Source organism: Coturnix japonica, chromosome 4, assembly GCF_001577835.2.
Source record: "Coturnix japonica isolate 7356 chromosome 4, Coturnix japonica 2.1, whole genome shotgun sequence".
NCBI lineage: Eukaryota > Metazoa > Chordata > Aves > Galliformes > Phasianidae > Coturnix > Coturnix japonica.
The window spans coordinates 74,685,664-74,708,488 of NC_029519.1; the positions used below are offsets into that span (position 1 = coordinate 74,685,664).

The 22,825-nt window shown below is 45.2% G+C and overlaps 2 protein-coding genes across 6 annotated transcripts in view; one reads left to right on the forward strand and one right to left on the reverse strand.

Annotated features, from left to right (window-relative positions):
- The first annotated feature begins 238 nt into the window (after window positions 1-238).
- MFSD10 (major facilitator superfamily domain containing 10) lies at window positions 239-20,416 on the forward strand. Of its 4 annotated transcripts, none has more exons than XM_015862610.2 (13): window positions 239-364; window positions 1,733-1,916; window positions 3,525-3,621; window positions 6,373-6,476; window positions 7,037-7,195; window positions 9,465-9,653; window positions 12,914-13,022; window positions 13,809-13,920; window positions 14,800-14,908; window positions 16,011-16,101; window positions 17,526-17,573; window positions 18,171-18,260; window positions 18,605-20,416. In XM_015862610.2, exons 2-13 carry the CDS (start codon window positions 1,746-1,748, stop codon window positions 18,709-18,711), a joined length of 1,386 nt encoding a protein of 461 aa, XP_015718096.1. In that variant the 5' UTR covers window positions 239-364; window positions 1,733-1,745; the 3' UTR covers window positions 18,712-20,416. The 4 variants fall into 4 exon arrangements, with proteins under 4 accessions (XP_015718096.1, XP_015718099.1, XP_015718097.1 ...); XM_015862611.2 differs by having other exon boundaries at window positions 243-360; XM_015862612.2 differs by lacking the exon at window positions 239-364 and adding an exon at window positions 1,004-1,023.
- A 1,303-nt stretch (window positions 20,417-21,719) lies between these two features.
- Window positions 21,720-22,825, reverse strand: part of ADD1 (adducin 1) — a 47,158-nt gene continuing 46,052 nt past the window's right edge. For both annotated transcript variants that reach the window (XM_032444079.1, XM_032444075.1), the window contains one exon: window positions 21,720-21,997. In XM_032444079.1, the coding sequence (XP_032299970.1) occupies window position 21,997 (1 nt within the window). In that variant the 3' untranslated portion in view covers window positions 21,720-21,996. The remainder of the gene's footprint in view (window positions 21,998-22,825) is intronic.

A 22,825-nucleotide genomic window follows, 5' to 3' on the forward strand; every position in this document is an offset into this window, starting at 1 on the left:
GGGTATTAAAATCACAGAGAGTCTGACAGCTGCATTCTGATCCTGGGGCGGCAGCTTTTGATACCTCTTGCAGCTGCTTATTATTCCTCTACAAGAGAGAGAAGTGTATTTGGCATAATAGTAAGTAGGACATAGTATAAGTCTCGTTTTGTGACTGAAAGCCCGGCTCTCAGCAGGTCGGCGCTGAGGGGCGGCCGTCACTCCCGTCCAGGCGGGCTCCCCTCAGCGCGGCGGGAGGCGGCTCCTCCTCAGGGCGCCCGGCTGCATCCCCGGCCGGAAGAGGAAGGCGGCCCGGCGCCGAGGAGAGCCGGGGAGGAGCCGCAGCATCCCCAGGGACGGCTCCCGGCGGGCGGAGGAGCGGTAGGTAGGTGGCCTGGAGCGGGGCTGGCTCCGCCGGAGGGTGGGAGGGATGGAGGGAGGGCGGCCCAGCTCACATCGGCGGCACTGCGTGTTCCTGCGGCTCTGCCCGGGCTCCGAGCTGAGCACGACGCATCTCCGAAGGGCCGCCCCTTCCCCCGCTCGGGCTGTCTCTGCTTTTGTGCTGCTCTGGGAATCCTTTCATTTATATGTGTATTTTTCCCCTGGTTAAAAAATTCAGCGCTTACCCTGAGCCAGGATTTTGTTAAGGACTCAGAGGAGCCTCCCGGAGGTTTGGGTGGGTTAAGACAGAGCTGTGTGATTTCAAGCGGTTTGGTAAGAGAGTATCAGTTTGCAAGGCCAGGCCTCCAGGTGAAGGTGGGCCAGGATGGAGTGGTAGAGCTGAGGGATATCAGGAGCATCCAAGGGAGCAGATCTCCTTCCTGCATCAAACCATGACTCACAAAGATCAAATGTTACGGCCGAGGTGAAGTGCTTTGTTTGTATTGACGGGATGCCGGGGCCTAATAAAATGTTTTGTGGTTTCCTGTCCAGCAAAAAAAAAAAATTAAAAATATGGAGAGGTTGGAACAACAAAAGCAATGGAACATAAAGGCAGAAAGATGGAAACTGCAGCCACGTAGCACAGACTCCACTACATGAAAGGTCAGCGCAGGCATCAGCAGGTTCAAGCTGCACATGAGCTGAAATGGCAGTGATTTACGTGTAAAGGATGTTGCCCTACGTAAGGAACAGTGCCATAAAGCTCAGCTTGGTGATACAATTCTGTGAATGAATACGCAAATTGTTAGGAAAAACAAGATAGATGTTGCCTTAATGAACCCATCTCTTGGCTGCACAGGGCAGTGGGCACAGCCCTGAGCTGCTGGAGCTCAAGGAGTGTTTGGACACTGCTCTCAGACATAGGGTTTGGGTTTGGGTGGTCCTGTGTGGACTCAATGATCTTTGTGGGTCCCTTCCAACTCAGGATATTCTGTGATTCTATGATCCTGAGCACAACCAAACTGCTCTGTTCACTGGCAGATTTAAATGTGTTATGCCAGCAACATAAACAGATTGCACGTGGCCCCCTTCCATGGTTACCTCATGGTGTTTGAACTTTAACAACACTTCAGTGCTGGTAAATTGAATCCACAAGTAAGGAAATGTCATGGAAATATTTATAACTGAGCATAACAAAGTGTTAGATCTTCAGTTAGTGTAGCAGGATGTTATATACACATTGACTTGTATGTAGAATATGGTACGTCTTGTCTAGAATAGGAGTTGCATAAAAATGTGCTCAGTGTTTTCAGTCCTGATTTATTAAAACCAATGGGTTTTACAATGTTTTTAATGTTTCACAAACCTGCAGAGCACTTGGGAACATGGCTCTGAGACAGAGAGAAGCCAGCAGCAACTCCACCGACGACAAGCAAGAGCAGAACTGCAGTCGTGTTATTACAATCGTCTTCCTGGCACTCCTCATTGACTTGTTGGGATTTGCTCTCATTTTGCCATTGTTTCCTTCCATCCTTGATTATTACAGCCAGAATGAGGTAAGCAATAGAGGAAGGCAGCCTGCTAGAAACGTTAGGCATGAGTTATTTAGGAAGGCTAGAAGAAAATTCTGTTGTCTCAGGGCAGATAGTAAATAGCTGTAGGCAGAACAACATCCAGCACTGTTTGTGGAGTGACAAGGTTTTTTTGTGTTTATTTTTTTTTTTTTTATTATTATTATTATTATTATTATTATTATTATTATTGTGGACTTACATAAGATTCCTCTTTCTCACTGTTTCATTGAAATGAGAGATTTGTGCTGAGGGAAAATTCAGTTATTTCCTGAGGGCTGTTCTTTGTAATTACTTTATACTGGCCCTGGCTCTTCCTATTCATTTGATTGTTTGTTGCAATGACCTTCATCTCATCTGAAAGATGAATGCTTTCATGTGTCATCATGTGTGTTGCCTTTGAGCGCCATTTAGTTCTGAAAACTGGGATATAGAAGATCTGGCTGCAGTATAAGATGCATTTGTATCTAGCTGATAACTTAGTTTCCCTCAGGCTTCTTTATCAAAACAAAGAACCAGACACTAATGGCTAAATGCATTATGTGCTCTGTAATCAAATCATATATTACTGTATGCAAAATCCATCCCTTATCGTCTGGTTGCTGACAGCGGTGGTGTCAGCAAGAAGTCCCTCAGAGGTTTTCATAATTCATTCACCAGTGGTATCTAAGGACCAGATAGGAAAACAGGAACACAGGAGGTTTCATCTATACATCAGAAAGTACTTTGTGCTTTGTGGGTGGTGGAGCGCTGGTACAGGCTGCTCAGAGAGGTTGTGGGGTCACCTCTTAGGAGATTCTACTTTCTCCCACCCCTAGCATCACATTCACTATTTTCAACATCTGTTCCTAGAAGGGAGATGACTACTGACCTAGGAATGAAGGGCAGAAAGTCATATCTGTTCCATGTTGTGTAGCTGCTCACGATTTCAGGTGTTTGTTAGCAGACAAGATGAAGTTGCCAGGGAAGAATTATTTTTGCAGCCCACACCTCTATCTCACAGTCCCTTTCCAGCCCCACTCCAGCTGCAGCTGTAGGGGTTTTGTCTTTTCTCCTGCTCTGTCTCTAACTCTAACCGTAACCACTGGGATCTTCCTCTGCCTCCAAAGTATTTCTTCTAGCCAGATCTTCACCTCTTTTTCAAGGACCCTCTTTTCAAGTCCTCCTCATTTCAGGACCCATTCTGTTTCTCTCCACCTCTTATTTCCTGTGGATCTAACACGCTTAGCTCTCCTAGTGTAGATCATCTGTACTCTATCTGTAGAGTGGTAGAGTATGTCTCAGGCTGCTTTATTAACTGAAGAATGTGGAATATGCCATTTTTAGTCTAGGTTTTAGAAGTAGTGGGACTGATAGTTTAAAAAATTCTAATCCAGATGTTTGCCACCCAAAGACATATCCTCAATTACCTGTCCCATGTTAGCATTCACAGTTTAAGCTACTTTTCGCCTATGACAACAGGAAGCTTTTCCCTGGGAGGAGAGGAGGGATCATTTAATATCGTGGCTAGTTCATTAAGATCTGAAGCTGTCTTCGGAAATAAAGCAGAGAAACAATCTTCCTGCTTCTACTTCCCAGCTATCTGTTTTGCAGGATGGATTCTATTTGTCATTGCAACGTGGTGTGGACTGGTTTGCAGCCATGGTTGGAATGCCTTCAGAGAGGAAATACAACAGTGTCTTGTTTGGAGGTATGGAATTAAAAAAATAATAATAATAAAAAATGGCATTACTTTCAAGTTACCTCAATGTTGTTGTGTGGAACGATGTAAAACGGACCAAAAAAAGCCAAAACAACCAAACCCCACAAAGAAGTCACCACAAGTAGCATATTTGCATCTTCTACAGTAGGATATAATTGATTTTGCTTTTGTAAGACTAACGAAGAGGAATCACTTGGACAGCACATCTCTGTCATTTGGAGTCATCTAATCAGGCAGGAGGAGTGATCCAATAAGAACTTCATGAAATTCACTGGGGACAAATGTGAGATCCTGCCCTTGGGAAGGAGTGTTCCCTGTTGTTGATATGGGCTGGGCACTGACTGGAAGGGAGCAACCTTGCTGTAAAGGTCCTCAACATCCTGATGAGCAACAAGCTGAGCCTGCAATGTGCCCAGTAGCATCTCTCCTAGACAGCTATAGTGCAGCACTGCTTCTAAGTCTTATTAGTCTTATAAAATGCAGCAGAGCTGCTGACTTGTAGGGTCCAAAATCCTTTGCTGTCACTGGGAGACTCCAAGGTGGGTGAGCTCCTGCAGAGCTAGTACAGGAAATCCAGTGCTCACATTCATTCAGATTACTGGCTTTGAATGGTAGGAAATAGTTTAATCTCTCAGAAGCTGCTTTCTATCTGCTCTGAGGCCTGGCTGCAGGCCACCTCCTCGGTCCTTCTCACAGTCTCAGGTTCTTTTCAGACAATGGGCTGGAACTCACAGTCATGTCCAACTTGTTACCTTTCACTTTCCCTGCTGTGTGCCGCGCTCCTGGGAGTGCTGTATCCCTGGCTTTGGCTCAGTTGCTTTCACGGGGAAGGAGAAATCTCTCTTCTCTTTCCTGACCTGTCCCTTTTTTTCATTGAAGAAAATATAACATGTAACTGGGAACATACAAATGAAATGTTTGTCTCAGAAAAGAAGCTTTTACCTCTTGATATTCTCTCTTTAGGAGAAAAGTGTTCAGGAACTGTAGTGGGCAGTGATGGGAATGTCCATTAATCACCTGACAATTGTAGGCAGCGAGGGTAGATGCCACATTTGATTCCATCTCTTCTGCTGGTTTTTCTGACAGCCCCCCTTATCCATCTGATTTCCTAAACCAACAGAAGCCTTTTCTTTTTCCTAGGTTAGCTTTCTGCCAGATTGAGTTGAATTAGCTCACTGGAGAGCTGACTAAGGCTACAGGAGCAGGGGAAGGTGGACAGGCATTCTTAATTGTAGTCAGCTGCTCTTCAGCCCATCTTTTCTGACTGTGCCCTAGATGGTTATAGTGGAAAGGTTCATTACACTTGTGATGTTAAGCAGAGGCCACCACAATCTTCCTGTTGCCTTTATTCTTTCATTGCCTTTGTCTGCAGCACAGAGCATACAGTTGGAAAGATACTTTCAAGGTTATCTTGTTTCTCCCAGTGCAGGGTATACTCTGTTGTCTTTCACCTTTGCTTAGGCTACAGCCTCTTCAAGGCAGAAACCTTCCTTGCTGATGTCAAGGCTCTGAGGATATTGAACTGTAACTGCTTTGACCAGCCGCTGCCTACACCTTTTGCCCAGTGACTCAGGAGCTGTATTTCAGCTCAGGCTTGGACCTGCACCTAAGCTTTATCACAGGTACAGCCTTATTTCCACTTGTTTTACTTTGTACTGTCACCAGACAGTCCCTGCTTCTGGCACCCTGCTCTGCCCAGTCCACACTGTGTGGGACCACACCTTGGTTAGCGAGGATACTGCTGGTGTTGTCACCCCCAGCTCCCAGCTTATTCCTGTTGTATTTGGCATGGCTGGGCATTTGTGAAGCTTGGCATTCGAGGAAGAAAACTTCTCTTAATTCTCTTACAGTTTACTTCTCAAACTGCCAGTGTATGAAACTATAAGAATCTTTTAGACTTTTGAGTTGTTATAAGGAACTGCTCCCCCTGAGATATTCAGTATCAATATTCTGCCCCGCATAAGCTTGGTGGGAGCAGTACTTCTCATCTCTCTCTCCTCAGTCTTTTCCAGCTTTGATAACAGGATGATCTGAGATGCATAACCCAGTTTTTTTCTTCAGAGGAAAAATTGTGACAGCAAGGCATTTATTTGCCTGCTTGTTGAGTGCGTAGTGCAAATTAATGTGTATGTGAAGCTAGAGATGGCAAGAGAAAAGAGGAATTAAAGATCACAGAAACTAGAGGCAGATTTCAAAAGACTGGGAGTCTGTTGGAATCACTCCTACCTCTTACTGTGCCTCTCTAACAGCAGCGCTTATGTCCTTCTTTCCATGATAAGAAGGAAGGGAAAGCTAATTATACGTGGCAGAATCAGGTCCAAACAATAAAACAATTCTTAAAAGACTATTAAAGGCTGCATTATCTCTGCATTAGGAACAGAAAATATATGAAGTCAGTTTGGAAAACATTGGAAAATCTGCATACCATTATAACCGGTGAGTTTCAAACCACTTCTCACCCATGAAGTAACCAGTGACTCACTCAGCTTATCCCTATTACTCTGGTCTGTCTGTGGATTTGTCTGCTCAGTGAAATAACAATGGAAGATCAGTGTTCTGAGGATGACTTGGTTTCAGATTAAGCTTTTATTTGTAGGTGTTGTTCTACATTTAATTGTGTGTTTCTAATGGACGTAATGGAGTGATAGGTCTGGAGCAGTTTGACTTGGTACCTGGAGATGAAAGCAGTACATCTGATGACATACATTTTTTTCTTTTTCCTTTTATTTTCTTTTTTAGGTCTGATTGGCTCAATGTTTTCCATCCTTCAGTTTTTCTCCTCTCCCCTCACTGGAGCTTTGTCAGACTGCTTGGGAAGAAGGCCAGTCATCCTGATGACAGCGGTATGTGTCTCACGCTGGTTTTAGTCATGTTATTTCACTATGCAGTTGAAGGCACCGTGGTCCTGTGGTTAGCACAGAAGATAGGAACTTCAGTCTTCTAGATCCGGTGGCTGTTGACTTCTTGCCAAATCACTTGGTTACACTTCCAAAACAGATTGCTTAAATTGAAGTTCCCAGATCCATAACTGTACGTAAATGTTACCAATAGAACTCTTATTTTGAACTCAAAATTCTCTTAGGAACAAGTGGAGCAGCATGTACTGAAGTGGCCTTATGCTCAGACTGATGTAGCTCCTTTGAGTTTTCCTTAGTCTTCTAATTCTACTGGTAGTCTCACAGTTAAATGGAGATTTTGTGGCTTTGTTTCTACTCTTTCGTATTGCTCTCCAGGGCATAGCCCAGTATCAGTATATTCATGTGTGCCTGTTGTATAATTTTTGGAGTAGCTGATGAAAGTCAGAAAAACAAAACAAACAAACAATACAAATGTTTCGCAGGAAAACGTGCAGAAACAAAATACATTTTCCTGCCTTCTGTAAGAAACTCTTTCTTGCTTGCAGATGGGTTTGATAGCATCTTATGCACTATGGGCTGCATCTCGGTCTTTCGGCGTTTTTCTTCTCTCCAGGATGATAGGTGGAATAAGCAAAGGGAATGTCAGCCTCTGCACAGCTATAATTGCTGACTTGCACTCTCCAAAAGCACGGAGCAAGGGCATGGTGAGTAACACATGTGAGATATATACTTGGCTTTATTGTCTCACTTGTAATAGATTTCAGGTGCTCAGGATGTCTCCCTCAGATGTGTGTTCAAGTGAAAACATGACTTTAACATTATGTTGCTTTTGAAAACGTGCCAAGTCACTTTAGTGGTGAGTCTCAGCCTTTACTCGTCAATGACTTTTACCTACAGGTGAAGTGCAGGTGTCTTAGATGTGAAAACAACTACAGGCCTAAGTGTTAAAACTATTACTCCTGTTGATGACTTTAATCCTGATTATAGCAGCTGAGAAAATGAAAGATCTTTCATCTCAGAATGGCCCAATTTTGGTAACTGGATCCCAGTTACAGGACAACCAATTTTTCTCACCTTTCTAACCTGTGGAAGTGCAGCAGCGCTGCCCAATATGCCTCCTGCCTTCACTGGATGATGCACCGACTTCAGGATCTGGGCTCAGTGAGTGATGGATGTGATGTTTGGCTGACTGAGCAGCAAGTGTTATGAACAGCTGCCCTTTCCTCTTCTAAAAGGCAGCAGACCAGATGGAAACACCCTACAGGCTGAACTTTGGCTGTGGATTGCCAGTTAGATCTTTTATTTTGTAAAAGCCTCAGGGCTCCAAACCTCAATTAACAGCATTATAAATCACTATGTGGGACAGCTGCTTCTTGGGAGGGGATTTCACAGTGATAGCTAACGAATTTTCCAAACCATTTATTATAATCCTGTTGAACCAAAATAAATTTATGGGGAAGGACAGCCATGCAGGACTAGTAAATAAAATGGGTCACATCTTATTTTTAGGGCTTGTGATCAAGTACAGCATGGCTGACATCCATATGGCTGAACTATTTCTTCTCTTCTTTTTTAAAGCAGAGTAGGCATCTTCATTCAGCTTTTTGGAAAGAGTTCTGACTGATGCTATTCCCAAACTGTGCTGTAGCATTGCCTGAGAGAATGCTGCTTGAGCAGGCTGAAACAGAGCAGGACACCTGAGCATGATCTCACCTCCTTTAGTTTAGTAGTACAGGTAAAGTCAAATAGACTAAAAAAAGCAAAAAAAATGGTCTCCTGGGGTGGCACAAGTTTTGGTCCTTGTGTGAATGTGTGTCTCTGCATGTCTCTTAAAGAAAGTGAGGCACATTCTGTACTGTTGTATTATTAAGCAGTTTGACTGAGACAAATGGCTCAAATCAGTGTTCTGAGAAGCTCTCATCTGGTATGTGCAGTTTCTACCTCCTTTCCGATGTGCTCATTTCACATTGAATTAATAAATTCTCTTTACTATCTGTATTACACCCAGGTAGTTCTGAGAAGCCTCTAGTTGTTTGCTGTGTTCCTAAATACAAAAAATACCAAATCAATTTAGAAGCTATAGACGTTGTGGGGCTCTTGGAGCAGGTTCAGAGGAGGGCCACTAAGATGATCAGAGGGCTGGAGCACCTCTCCTGTGAGGAAAGGTTGAGGGAACTGTGCTTGTTTAGCTTGGAGAAGAGAGAGTCTGGGGAGACCTCATTGTGGTCTTCCAGTACTTGAAGAGAGCAAACAAGCAGGAGGGGGAACAGCTGTTTATAAGGATGGATAGTGATAGGGCAAGGAGGAGAGGTCTTAAACTGAGACAGGGGAGGCTTATGTCATATATTAGGAGGAATTATTTCACACAGAGGTTGGTGACGCACTGGAACAGGTTGCACAAGGAGGTTCTGGATGCCCCATCTCTGGAGGCACTCAAGGCCAGGCTGAATGTGGCTCTGGGCAGCATGATCTGGTGGCTGGTGACCCTGCACACAGCAGGGGGGTCGAAACTGGATGATCATTGTGGTCCTTCTCAATCCAGGCCATTCTATGACTCTGTGATCACTGTATTTTCCTACCATGGTGCTATCCCTCCTTCTCCAGTTTTACACTACAAAAGTTTATGTGGTGACTGAAGGATTTGCTGGCTGAGCAGTTCCTGAGGTGAGAGTCATTCTTGCCTTTGTCAGCTTCCTTTCACTCATAATCATACAGGGAGTGGTATCTCTAGATATCCCCTCATCAAACTTCAGCTTGTCACTGCCACTTTGCTGCTCAGGTGAAAATAAAATGGCTTATTTGAAATTAACAGCTTTTTCATATTCAGTGCTGTTTGCTGTGCATTCTTTACATCCTCAGAGTGGTTACATTTGATGTTTACATTTCTTTAAGGCAAATGCCAAGGGTCTAGTTTTAGAATTGAACAAACTGTTGTCTAAAACTTTGTGTCAATGTCTGTTTGTATCTCTGCAGGCAATGATTGGTGTTGCTTTCTCCCTTGGTTTTACCCTGGGTCCCATGATTGGAGCGTATCTAGCTATGGAGACAGAAAAAGGAGAAGTCTTCTATCTTCGTTCAGCATTATTAGCGCTCACGTTTGCTGCAGCTGACTTGATTTTCATCTTCTTCCTGCTTCCAGAGACACTTCCCAAAGAAAAGCGGGTAAGCAGGATTTGAGAACTGCTGAGATACTGGATGTAATGAAGAAGGGGCTGAGCCAATATCTCAGGAATTCAGCTCATTCCTGGGACTAGAGTTTACTATTATCGAAGTGGTTGTACGATGGTCTCACCTCCCAGCCCAGTACAATATCAGAAATGTTTGCAGTTAGCATGAATGATTAACTGCTGTTTTTGCTGTGGTCAAAAGCTAATGGGAACCCGGGAGGGAGAGGATGAATTTTTAAGCTATGATCGTAATGACTCTGTGGAGGAGAATTTCAGCCAGTCATAACAAGCATGCATCAGAGACTGGATTTCTTCTTCCAGTTACCCAGTATATATTGGATTGTTTTTTTAACTGTTCTCTTGTCTGTGCTTGATGATTTTGAGCACTGAAGTAGCAGTGACTCTTATCTCTGAGCTGTTCTGTCTTCCACAGACAAAGTATCTACATATGCTAAAATGCAGCGACTGTTTGGATTTGTGGAGCTGAGCACTTATGGGCATTATGGCTTAATATTGCGTGACTGGGTGCTGTCCAAGCTATGTATCTGATACAAAGTCTTTTGGAACAATCTTGATGGTGTGGGAGAGGCTGAATTCAGCCCTGGGTATCTGAGTATTTGAGGTCTTCAGCTGGATCGAATCTTTCCTGTTATCCCTTGTTCCTAAGCAGCACTGTCCCTTTGAATCATGCTTGGTCTCTCAATGGCCGAATTAATTCGTTGTTACTAATAATTGCTCACAAGCCTTGTCCACAGTGCTCCTGCCCAGGCCAAACTTCAGGCCTTCCCTGACTGTTTGCCAGCAGGGTGTGTCTGATGTGAAGTTATTTGCTCGTGCACCTTCCCAATCACTGCAACTTTATCAGTTAATTAATTAATTAAATGTTTTTATAGCTCTTCCTTTTGTCATCTGTTATCCTTTTCCATTTGGCTTTTTCTAAGCATTCCAAATAAAATCCTGCAGTTGGCTTGAGCAGCACATTCTGAGGTGATGGCAACATATTTATTGTAAGAAAGCGCTGGAGAATCCATGTTCTGTAACAATTCCATCTTAGCTGATGAGAGATAAATAGCTACAGGACCTTACTGCGTGGTTGTTGACCACTCCTCTTCCCATTTCATTATCCTCTTGAGAGTTCTACTGGTAAACTAATCTGTGTTAGTCAACATGACTGAATTACGATAAGAAACTGAGTGCTCTCTTCCTGCACTTTGCACTGTACCCCCACACAGCAGCAAGTATTAAAATAAGAGGATTAACAGTTCCCTCTTGGGGTCAGGTGGCCAAATCCCAGTGATGCAAAATGGGCTTTAATTGCTAATGTGACCATGGTTTGTCCTCCCACCTGGAGTGGAAGAGGAGCAGTTTTCTTTCACTCTGGATCGCAGGGAAAATTCAGGCATGTTGGCAGCCTTCTGGCACTTGGCTGCACTGCGGTGGAGCAGGTGTTATGGGAGTATCAGAGTGGAATGCACTGGAATGACATAGCTCTAAGAAGAGGGAAATAGTCATGACAACTAGTAGGAAGATGCATCGGTGGGATCAGACATCTGTTTCCTTGACATATTCTGTGCTCTCATGGTATTTATGTTCCTCTCAGTCCTCTTTTTATGGAATAATAGAGTACCCCAAGCTGGAAGGAACCCACAAGGACGTTTGTGTCCAGGAGGCTCAAGAGAAGAGCAAATCTTTCATTCGTGTTGGAATTAACTTGTAAAACCAGGAAGGTCAGCAGGGTCAGGGGGAGAAAGGATGAGACTTAATCCAAAGAGTTTTTGCTGTCTTTCTTACTCTTTTTCCCACTGTTTCCCAAGTTTTTCAGGTGAAAAAGGACCAGAAACTTACGTGAGGTGGCCTAAGGAGACGCTGCCATGACTTAACTTGGTAGAGGGGTTGAAAAGAAACGTGCCTAGTAGAATCTGGACCCTTTGTGTCAGTTTTTAGCTAAGCTGGCTGTGAGTGTTGCTGGCTTTGTTATCTGGGGGGGTCAGAATGCTTTCATCAGTTGTAAGAAAGTTTTCATCTATCAGTGGATGAAGTCATTTCTAAATTACTGCTTCTAGGGCAAAGGTAGGAGAATTATAAAGGAAAAAGTATATTTCTACATAGATAAAATCAACTTTGTGGTAGCAGTATTCGCATCTGATGTGAATAATCATTAAAAGACATACAAAGTGCAGATGTTTTTTACTACTGCCAGACGTTCTTGAAGAGACTGACTTGCTCCTGGGTTCTGTGTGCAGCGCTACAAACACTGTGATGGCAACAAATGCAGGAACTGAGGATTGCGACAAGCCAGCTTCAGGAAATCCTCTTACAGACTTCATAAAAGCACGAGGAAACTTCTTCTTGGGAGTGGCTGTTTACCCTCTGCAGTACACACAGCAGAGGGGAAATAAATAGCCCAGTTTGCCTCATGTGGATCAGCAGCTTTATGGCTTTACGTAATAATAGCCTGCTCTATTGAGCTGACTGTTGTTGTGGGACTGATGGGCTCCAGAGCTGTGCTGCTGGATGCTCAGGAGCTCCGTCTATCAAAACAAGACAGAGGTAGAGTTAATAACATTTTGAAGGTTGATTTGTTTACAGCTTTCTTACAGAGCAAGTCTGCAGGCTGTGCACTAAGTCCCCCTGGTAACGTGGCCTTTAGTCTCAGCCTCTTAGGGGCAGCAGTTTGTGCCTTGCCCAGCTGGGCTGAGAAGGAAGGTCATCACATAAAGCCTGTGCAGTGCTTTGGGGGTGTTAAATACCAGCTGTGACTACTTAGGATGCTGTAGTCTCTTTTCTTTCTTCCTGTGACTATCTTGCAAACTGACAGCCTAAATTCTCCTATTTTAAAGGGAGATGTTTCCTTAAGAATTTGCAGAGTATTTTTTTCTTTTACATGTATATATATTTCATATTTAAAGAAACAAAAGATTAAATTCTCAACAGACAACAGTATAAACATCTCCCAAACTGCTGATGAGGAGCAGGGATGGAGCTGCTGGATACAAAATGAGGTTGAGCTGTGCAGTGCCACAAAGCAAATCTTCCCCTGTAAGAAGCCACACAATGCTGCTGTCTGGAATCTCATCAGAAATAGCTCTGAAGAATCTCTCTCTAAAAATGCTATTTTTTGTTGCTTCCCCAGGAGGTGTCACTGGCTGCCTGAAAGAACCAGCAGTGCCCACACAGGCTGTTTAGAATGTTCCTGTCAATTCCTTGCAGTAGCAATTGCATCACTTATTGAAATAAACTTCTTTCTTTGATCAGGTCTCCTCTGTGACATCTGGGTTTCAGGCAGCAGCTGATTTGCTCAGTCCTTTGGCTTTATTCCGGTTCTCTGCAGTCACCCAAGGGAAGGAGGCCCCTTCAGATCAGAGTAAGTGTTAGTTGGCTGTTTGTGTTCAATTGGATGCCATTCTGTACGTGGAGATGGTTTCTGTTCAGAGACTTTAGTGATGCAATTTTGGAAGCAGCACTTTGTTAACTGCTCTACAACTCACTCTCTTGATTTATGTACTCAGGCTGGTTTTAGAGATCAGTGTTTTGAGGGTGACTGATTTGCTGCTCCCTTGTCCTTCAGGCATGGGGGGATCTGGGGTAAATGAAGTAAATGAAGGGCTTTAAAAGGGCAGAGGCATGGAGTAATGGGCATTTGAGTGTGCTGCAAACCAGGAAACTTCAGTCGGATTTTTCTTATTTGGGGAGATGGAGATGTGGGGCTTAAGCTGGACGTTTCCATTCATTAAATTATTTAAACCATAGGAAATAAATCAGTATTTGCTTGGTACACCTGGCACGTTGGCCCTGTTTAGCCAATCTTGTCCTGAAAGCAGCATTCAGGTCTTAGACTACATGCAGGTACTGGTTAAAAAGAAAGAAGTCATGGGCTGGATAGCAGTACAGATGTGAGGCAAAGGGACTGGACTGGGTGAGTGAGAGCACTGTGACACAGGGAGAGATGAGGTATTTTGACTCACTTCTCACAAGAGGGGAAGAAATGTGCAGAAACCATTTTGTGGCACGTCTTGTATGGATATTTAAAGTGAGGATCCTTGTACAGTTATTAAATGTCACTCCACTATTGCTGTTATATTTTCAAGCACTGCTTGAAAAACCCCACCATTTCTCTCTCTTTTTCTGGGGGCTGTTTTCTTTGTTGTAGATCTTCAGAACCTCAAACTCTTGGGCCTGGCTTACTTCCTGTACCTCTTCCTGTTTTCTGGATTGGAGTACACACTGAGTTTTCTTACTCACCAGAGATTCCAGTTCAGCAGGTAAGAGAGACCCTGAGGTCAGTCAGTCAAAAACCAATCACTGCATTCAGTTCTGCTTGGGCTCTGTGGGAAGAATTTAAGACAAAATAGGCACGCTATATATCACAACAGGAAATGCTCATTGGATTTGTGACTTCTAGGACCTAAAAAGAAAGTCAATACACAAGATTAAATTAAAGCTCCTGAAATACCTACAGCTGGGGGAATGTACTGATTGATTTGCGTAGAAGCTTTTCTCTTCCTCCCCAGAAGAGTTCTTCAGTATCAGAACACAAGAAGGCCAAGGATGAAGGAATAGCTATTTAACTGTATTGCTCATCTGAGCCCTGTGTTGCATATGGTGTGTACCACAGAGTTTGATTTCCCTTAGTCAGTCACTAGAGAAGAAAAAGAACAGAATCCCCTAAAAGAAGCTCAGCTTGAAACACTTTTCCTGCCAGCTCCTAGGAAGGTTTCCAGCCAGGAACATGATCTTACAGCTTGATTCCTCATGGTTGTCTTTTCCTTTGAGCAATTCTCAGGATTTTGTCTCACCTCTCCATGTCTGTCTTTCATTACAGTTTGTGGCTTAACTAACCTGTACGCAACAACGAAAAGTCTTCTAGTGTGTTAAGCCTTCTGCACAGTCCTTTCAGCACAGCCATGTAGTGAGATGTACAGCTGGCAGCCATCCCGTCTCCACATAAGATCTGTTATCTTCTTTCTGTTTTCCTGCCGTGGAAATGAATGTCAGATATATTAAGAGCTTTGCACTGCCTGTGTGAACACCTAAAAGCATTTTCTCTCTCACGTTCAGGAGAGGGTCTGCACTGCACCTGCCGGTCCCAGGGTGGAATGCTGTGTGCATAACTGTGTCAACTGTTTTTGCCTCCCTTCCAGTATGCAGCAGGGCAAGATGTTTTTCTTTATTGGAATTACAATGGCTGTGATCCAGGGAGGCTACGCTCGCCGAATAAAGCCAGGAAATGAAATCAGAGCCGTAAAAAGGGTAAATATATATGTCGACGTTTTCTTTCTTTTCCCCCACAAGTCTGATGCGTCCATTTTCAGTCCAAAGAGCAATGAGATGGCTGGAGTCTATAGCTGTACTTGTCTGATCAAAAGAGATGTATGTTTTCATTTATTTATCTGGATGTGAATGATAAGCAGCTATTGCTCTAACTGAACTTGGGAATATCAGAGGCATTTCTTAGCACGTCAGCTATGCTGAGACTGAAACTTCAAGTTCTTCATGGGTAGCTGCAGTAGGTTGTGTGAGCAGTAGGTGTGCAAGTTGAGAAGTGCTGTGAAGATTGTGATTTGTTTCAGTTTTCTCTTATGGTGTAGATGCTGAAACTGCTAAAGCAGCTTCCCAGCTGACCTGTCATCCCTTTCTGGCTTTTCTTGAAAGCTCTTTCTGCTTATGAAACCACCCTCATCCTGCTCCCTGCCAGGCAGAACGTAGGATATGCCCACTGTGTCGCAGAGGAAACGTTGCCCTGTGAAAGAAAGCTGGCACAGCCCTGCTAGCACCGCTTTATCCTCTGCATCCGCTGCCTCCATGTTCCCTGCCACCCCGCTGTGTTTGTTGCCACTGTTCTGCAGTTTATGCATTTCTTCTTGGCTCTATTAGTACAGGCTCCAAAAGCTCAAGGGCAGGATGTGGCCCTTCGAGTCAGCCAGCGCTGCTCAGAACAAACAGAGGAGCTGTAGTCCTGTTGCTTGCAAACTTCTTCATCTCTTGTTTTAGCTCAGGAGATAAAGAGTTAAAGTGAGATTTCTGGACTGTTCAACTCAGAACGAGGAGGGGGAAAAAAGTAAATCATGTGAAAGAAGCACCTGGTTGGATCAGTCATGGGCTGTAACTACAGCCTGATCTTAGGGGGGTGACTTCAGCACATAGATGGTCTACAGTGCGATAGTGAGAGAACTGAGAGGTGAATTGTGCCCATGTGTGGCCATCCAGCTAAATTTAAAGCCTCCATGCAGAAAGAAAAGGCTTTCTGCTTCTAAGTGTGAGCCCAGCAGCAGAAGAGACATGGCGGGACAGCTGGGGTTGGGCTGTAACAAGTACGGCTTAGATGTAACGCTGTGACTCCTCCATCCCGCAGGCCATTCTGCTGTTGATTCCAGCGTTCCTGTTCATTGGATGGGCTGCCAACGTGACCCTGCTGAGCGCCGGACTGTTGCTGTACTCTTTCGGTGAGCTGTTCAAAAGCACGAGGAATTTTTCTGCTGATTTAAAAAAAAGAGAAAAAGAAAAGCTGCATGTCTTATTTCAACCCATGTACCAGCAGCTGCTGTGTCTGTTTATCAGATCTAGAAGGAATAGCGTCTGTTGTTTTCTGATGCTGTTTGTATCCAAGGGAGTTGCCGTGGTGATGGCTGAACGCATCCCAGTGCTCCTGTTGTCCCACCTCACTGTGGGGCCCTCGAGGTTTTTTTGCCTTTTCTTTCAGCAGACCTTAGAAGAACAATATTCACTGAGAAGCACCAGGAGAGCATCTCTTCATGTTTTAGCGGTAGCCATTACCCCGGGAAGCAGCTACAAATGCTTTGGCTCTATTTATCTATCTATCTATCTGTGATGGAGCATTACTGAAATGTGTATCTGAAAACAAAAAGACTTCAGATATTCCCTGTACTGCCAGCTATTGCTGAGCAGCTTCAAATAAGACTAATGATGAGAGAGGAAGACAGACTCATCTTCTGCACGACACAGCTTGATTTAAGAGTAAACTCTCAGTCACAAAACACATTTACTTAGTGCCCTACTAGTGCAGGAGCAGCTTTGTGTTGGACAGGCTTCAAAATCTACATCTTACCTACAGCTCACCTTGATTTTGACAGCCTCTCATTGGGAGCTGGTGTTCATTCTGTGAAACTAACTGTGCTTCTGTGTTAACAGCCTGCTCCTCCAAGCTGCACACCTGGGTGCAGGACACCAGCTCAGCCATCCACAAAGAGCCACTTCCCCCCTCTCTCCTTCCCCTGCCCCAGGATTTAACAGCAACACGTTGATCCTTCTGCTCTCCAGTTGTCCTTTCCTTCCCAGAAACGCTTCAGCTTTGCGTGCTGGAAGCATTTCCCTCTTGGCAGGGAAGGCCCCTGTTTCAGTAAGAGGGCAGTGCAGGCTGCACAGCTCTTGGCTGTGGTTAAAATGTTGTAAGCTCTTGTTGGATTTAACTCTCTTATTTCTGAGGCAGAAGGCTGTCACCGCTCCCATCCCTGACTAAAGCCTTTTGCACAGCACAGGGCTGTTCCATGTACAGTCACCTCGCAGCCTGTTGGAAATGTGAGCGATTCCTCACTGACGGGTCTGCAGTGCTTTGGAACTGTCCCAGTTGGCTGCTCTGACCTGGCTGCTCCTTTCCCAGGGGCTCCTGGAATGGAGCATTAATGGGAAACACCTGCACGGAGCATTCCTGGCTCCGGGCTCTTCCTGCAGGTTGGCTTTGAGGGGTTGTTTTCATTACTGAACTGGATTAAACCTTATGATTCATTGTTGGTACGGTGCCTCAGAGCTCAGCATTTTTCTCTGCAGTTGTAACGTTTGCACCACATGTTTGTCACTGTTGCTCGTAACTGAACTGTTCACTGACAGTCTGTTTTGTGGATTTTTCCAGCTGCCGCCATTGTTATCCCGTGTTTGTCTGCAGTGGTGTCAGGCTACGGTGAGCGCTCAATCAATTCAACTTTGTGCAGCAGTGGGCTCAAATGAGGAGCTGACCTGAAGCTTAGAGATGCAGCAGCAGGAATTCACTCAGCTCCTTGGTGCACCCCATACAGAAATGCAGGATGAGTGACTCAGGCCTCTTGGCTGAAGTGTCCCCTCCTCCCAGCTGCAATTATTGAGGGAAATCATTCCTTGATTCCTCAGAAAAGATGGGGGTGTGTAGTAGTGGTTGCTACGTTACCTCGCAAAGCAGATGTAGCTGCGTTGGCAGCTGTAGAAGACAGAGCTTTCTTTAGCTTTGGCTCATTACTGAGGTTGCCACAAGGCAGTGCTGGCTGAGGGTACAAGCGAGGTGATGGTCATTGCTAAAGCTGCGCTGCCTCAGCAATTCCAGGACTGCTTTAAAATGTAGAGAAGCACATGTAGCTCTTCATGTAGAGGCAGCAAGTGTGAAATGAAGGGAATAACAGCTGCACGTGGGAAATACATCCAAAAGAAGCAGGCCCCAAGAGCTAGAGCTGTACCCTGTCCCTCATGCTGCCCCTGCCCCAGGCAATACAAAGCTCCAGGCTGACTGATGGCTCTGCTTGTGCAGGTTCTGCCAGCCAGAAAGGAAGAGTTATGGGGATCCTGAGGAGCCTGGGGGCTCTGGCGAGGGCGCTGGGACCTGTCCTGTCAGCCACAGGTGAGTGGGGCTGCGTGTCCAGCCAACGCACAACTGTCATTGTAGGTGCCTGCAGCCCGGCTGGGGCAGAAGGAAGTGGGGAAGGGAAACCCAACACCTGTTCCATGCAGCGTGTCCCTGCCTTAACTCTGAGCTCAGTTAAATCTGAGTAATGTCAGAGCCTGTTTCCTGACCACAGGGACAAACAGCTGCTCTGTGCTGCTCCTGTGGACAGCGAGTTTATGGAAGGGAAGAGACAAACTTCAGAGTACAGCAAAACCAAGTGGCAGAACAACTGCAGAGCACAGTTCACGTATGCACAAGGACAGTAATACTAAACAGAACAAAATCTGTTTCCTTTTCAGTTTACTGGCTGGCAGGGGCAGAGAGCTGCTTCACCATCTGCGGAGCTTTCTTCCTCATCCCCTTCGTTTTACTCGGTTCTATCAAACAGCAGACAAAGGAGGAGTAGGCAAAGGTCAGACACCAGAGCAGCTTCCAAGGACCTCCCCGCCACCTGATTCTCATCGCCTGAGTCCACTGACGAGACTGGGAGAAGGCGATGCAGTAACTGCTGCTGCTTTCTTATGGCCTCCATGAGCACTTCAGCTACCACGGCCTCCCAGCTGCCTTGGACAGGTTTGAAAATGAAAACAAGGAAAACAAAACATGCTGCAGTTCAGTAAAGCACTGAGAGCACCAGACGAGGCTTGGCAAGCTGAGACCGGCCTTATGGCAGCGCTGCTGCACACCAAGCCCCTAAACGACAATTTGACGTCAAGTGCTGCCCGCCAACACACTGCAGCCCGTAAGGAGCTGCTCTTTGTGCATCTCCTTTGTCACCAGCACAAGCCGACGAACCCCAGTGCCCAAAGCCACCACGGAGAGGACTGTCCTGCCTCCAGCTGGCACAGAACAACTCACAGGAGCCGTCTGACAGACACTGGATGCTGCACAGCACGAGTTACCTGTGAGTGGAGCTGGTAGGAGCCAAATCAACTGCCTTAAAACCTGACAATCACAAAGCAGAGGCGAGCAGCACACTCCAGGCTTCCTGAGCCTGACCGGTACTTTGGTGTTAATGGACTGGTTTTACTATACAATTAAATTGAGCTGTTTTATATTTCTAGTACTGCATGTTTTCTGATGACCAAACACTGTTTATATTTTCAAATAAACTGTTACACTGTGCTTTACCCAGTCAGAAAAACACAACAGCGCTGCAATGATTTGGACAGTGAATCTGGAGTCCAGGAGCCCACATGAGTGACCAGAATCCCCCAGCAGCCAACATGAAATCACTGCTAAATGCCCACCAGAACATGGAGCCCATGAATTAAAGGTTCAGGCCTACGGCTGTAGAACAGGACGAGTTCTGAAAGCAAATGGGAACAGGCTTTTTTTAAAGAGTTTTATTTGTGAGTAGAACTTAATTGATACAAGAGAAAGAAAAACACAGGACTTTAATTTGCCCCGGAGTGTGTAACCATAGCATACATGACTACGTTCCATCGGTAATACAAAGAATTAAAAGAACAAACTACAAAATTTGAAATTAAAAGTCATTGCATATGTGGTCAGAGATAAATGGAGGGACTCCATTAATGAACTGAAACATAGAGCAATTAGTCATTTAATTACGACCCTGCAATAGAACACAAGTTAGCAAAATAAGTATTGTATGCTTCCTAGTGTACAGAGGACATACAAGGTTAATTACAAGCTGAAAGCCATTAGTGCCATGCAGCCCTGACTAACCATGGCTGTTCAGGGGTCTCTCTCGCACAGTGAGTTACTGCTGCTCCTATTCCCACCGCACCTCTACCCATCCCAACCGGGCAAGGTCCCATTCCTCACAGCATTCAATGCTGCTTGGAAAGCTCTGCTCATCTGAAGCCTTACAGCCCTGATTGCCATTCCATTTTCCCTTCACTGTCTGAAACCAACCCAAGGTTCCAACGCCCCAGGCCTAATATAGGCCTCTCTGACCCCCAGCTGCTGAACCCATCTCTCCTCTGATGCTTTCTACTACATGAATTGTAAGGCATTAAATTCTCCGCTGCTGACATTGTCCTGACATTGACACCACGTGCTGTTTGCTGCACATACTGCCCTCTCCCATACAGGAGTTTTCAATGTTTCTGTTGTTAAACCCAGAAGTGCCGCCACTGGGAGGCGATGGCCGTCCTGCCTGGGGCTGGGACAAGGACAGTGCGCCGGGGGAATCCTGCCAGCCTCACCTCTCATTGTCAGACTACTTACACAATTAGTGATAGACGGAAGCATGGCAGTAACTGGAGAGGAGTTAATTCAGTAGTGAAAGTGAGTTTCTTGACCATGCTACATATTAAACAAACATTTATAGCAAACGTCTGTGAAAATACATCCTTAGGAGGGTTAGCTGGAATTCCTGTACTTTACTGCTGGCAACAAGAACAACAGAATAAAGAAATACCAGTTGTGAGATTTTTTTGTAAGTGACAATAATAGCAAAACAAGGTTCGATGCTCAGCGTAACACATTTACATTTCCATCACGGGAAGAAATAGGAGCAAAATGCTGCAGACAGGGATCTGTGCAGCAGGTCTGCACGTGCACCCCAGCTACTTTTGAACAGGTGGGACAAACCCATGCTAAGGCCTAAAGTGCAGCCGACCGGGCTTCGCATCAGCAAGGACTGACCTTATAACTGCACCCAGCAGCCAAATCGTGTCTGGCAGATTCCTGGGGAGCCGATTTCCCTCCAGCTGCATTAATTCCCTGCACAGGGCTCCACCGTCAGCACACAGCGCCAGCAAACAGCCGCGGTTACTTCAGTCCTACAGCAGGATGGTTTCAACGCTTCCATTTTGTTACTACGGTCAGAAGCGGGGAAAAAGGGAGGGAGGAATGGATAGTCAGAAAGCTTCACTACAACCTGGTCTGTAACCACAAGATCGCAAAGCTCACACGTCAGCTCAAGAGCGTATCCCCCTGGAAACACCACTGCAAAGCGTCCTCGCTGAAAGTCACCAGTTAACAAGAAATTTACTTATGACTCGGAGCAGAATTTTTGCTCCTGGTAAGCAATTTGTGTTGCACTCTTAATGGCAAAAGCTTGGTTTTACTCTTTGTAAAGCGGTGTAGGCTTTAAGGTATAAATAGTGATTCAACGCCTCTACATGGAAGTCATTTACATTTGCTTAGAAATTGGGATCAGATCGGTGGTAGCTGCTGAAAACACAGGATTAGCACCTTTTTTGGCTGTTAATTTCTGGTTATAACCTTAAACGATCAAGCCATAACTTGAGGGGCTGGTTGGATTACTTGCTGCATTCATGGACATAATAAGACAAAACACTCAGTACAATCTGGTACATTCTAGTGGTTAATGAATTTTAAAACATGACAGTGTTTCTGCAGTGCTTGGCCTTTAGGAGTCACTCTTCTTTTTGCTCTTCTTCAGGAAGGAAGGAGTGCGAAACTTCTTTTTCTTTTTGGATGGGGACTTTCCTGGAGATTCATCGCTGCCTGCATCAGCCGCCGTCCCCTCCTCAGCTGTTGGAGTCGTCGGCTCTTCCGCAGGCTGAGGCTGGGGTTCCTTATCTGCTGCCGCAGGTGATTCTGTTTGGACACATCTTCATCGCATCTCCCTTCCTCCTTTCCTAAGGGAGGGAAGCTGAGTGCTTCTGAAGGCTCATCGGGGGTGAGATCTGGGAGGGTTTGCTTCAAAGTTGCAGCATCACTGTCATCTCTGTAGGTCTGGTCCTGCTGTGTCTCTAATGGACGGACAGATAACAGCACAGTTAGCTCAGCGTGTCCCCGGCACACAGAAAACCAAGCAAGTGACGGTATGTGCTCTCTATAAAATAATAAACTAAAATATTTACTTCACGTGAAAGCCTTCGTAATAGGTTAATAGGTCTGTTCTTCCTTAGCTTTCAGCACAGAGACAGAAATAAAACATTTAAACGTGTTTGGTTTTGTTCCAAACCACAGAGGAGCTAAAGCTGAACCGCGCTCTGTGGGCGTCAGGCAGCAGGAACGGAACTGCTGAGACTCAGAGTCACTGAACCACCCAGGTTGGAAAAGACCTTAAAGACGTCTCACTTCTGTCTCATGGGTGACATCTGTAAGCAACACGACATGTGAGCCTACAGTTTTCATTGGCATTGAAGGCAGCGTCATGAATATTCAGCATCTTGACTTTCCCTTTTGTTTCTACCTGCTGGGATAGCAGGAATTGCTGATTTTAACTACTGCCCACTGCTGGCGTGCCAGCTTTTAACTGCCACGTGTGGATTTGCATAATGTTCTTTTCCATGAGATCTATGGGATGTAATTTATTAATATCTTTTCCTATCACAAAGGCTTCACTGCTTTTGCGAGATATGTGAATATAAGTTATGGACTCTGGCCATGTAAGTAAAGCCCATGTAGTTTATCCAATTAAAAGAGCTCAGCAGGTTACGCGATTCAGCAGCTCTCAGCCCTGGATGAAGGAGGGTCAATGATCCCCATCCAGAGGTGAATTTCAGCACTGCCCTCCAACCTGGAGCACCCCTCACTCGAACCATCGCGTTTCACACAGGTTCTATTGAAATCTT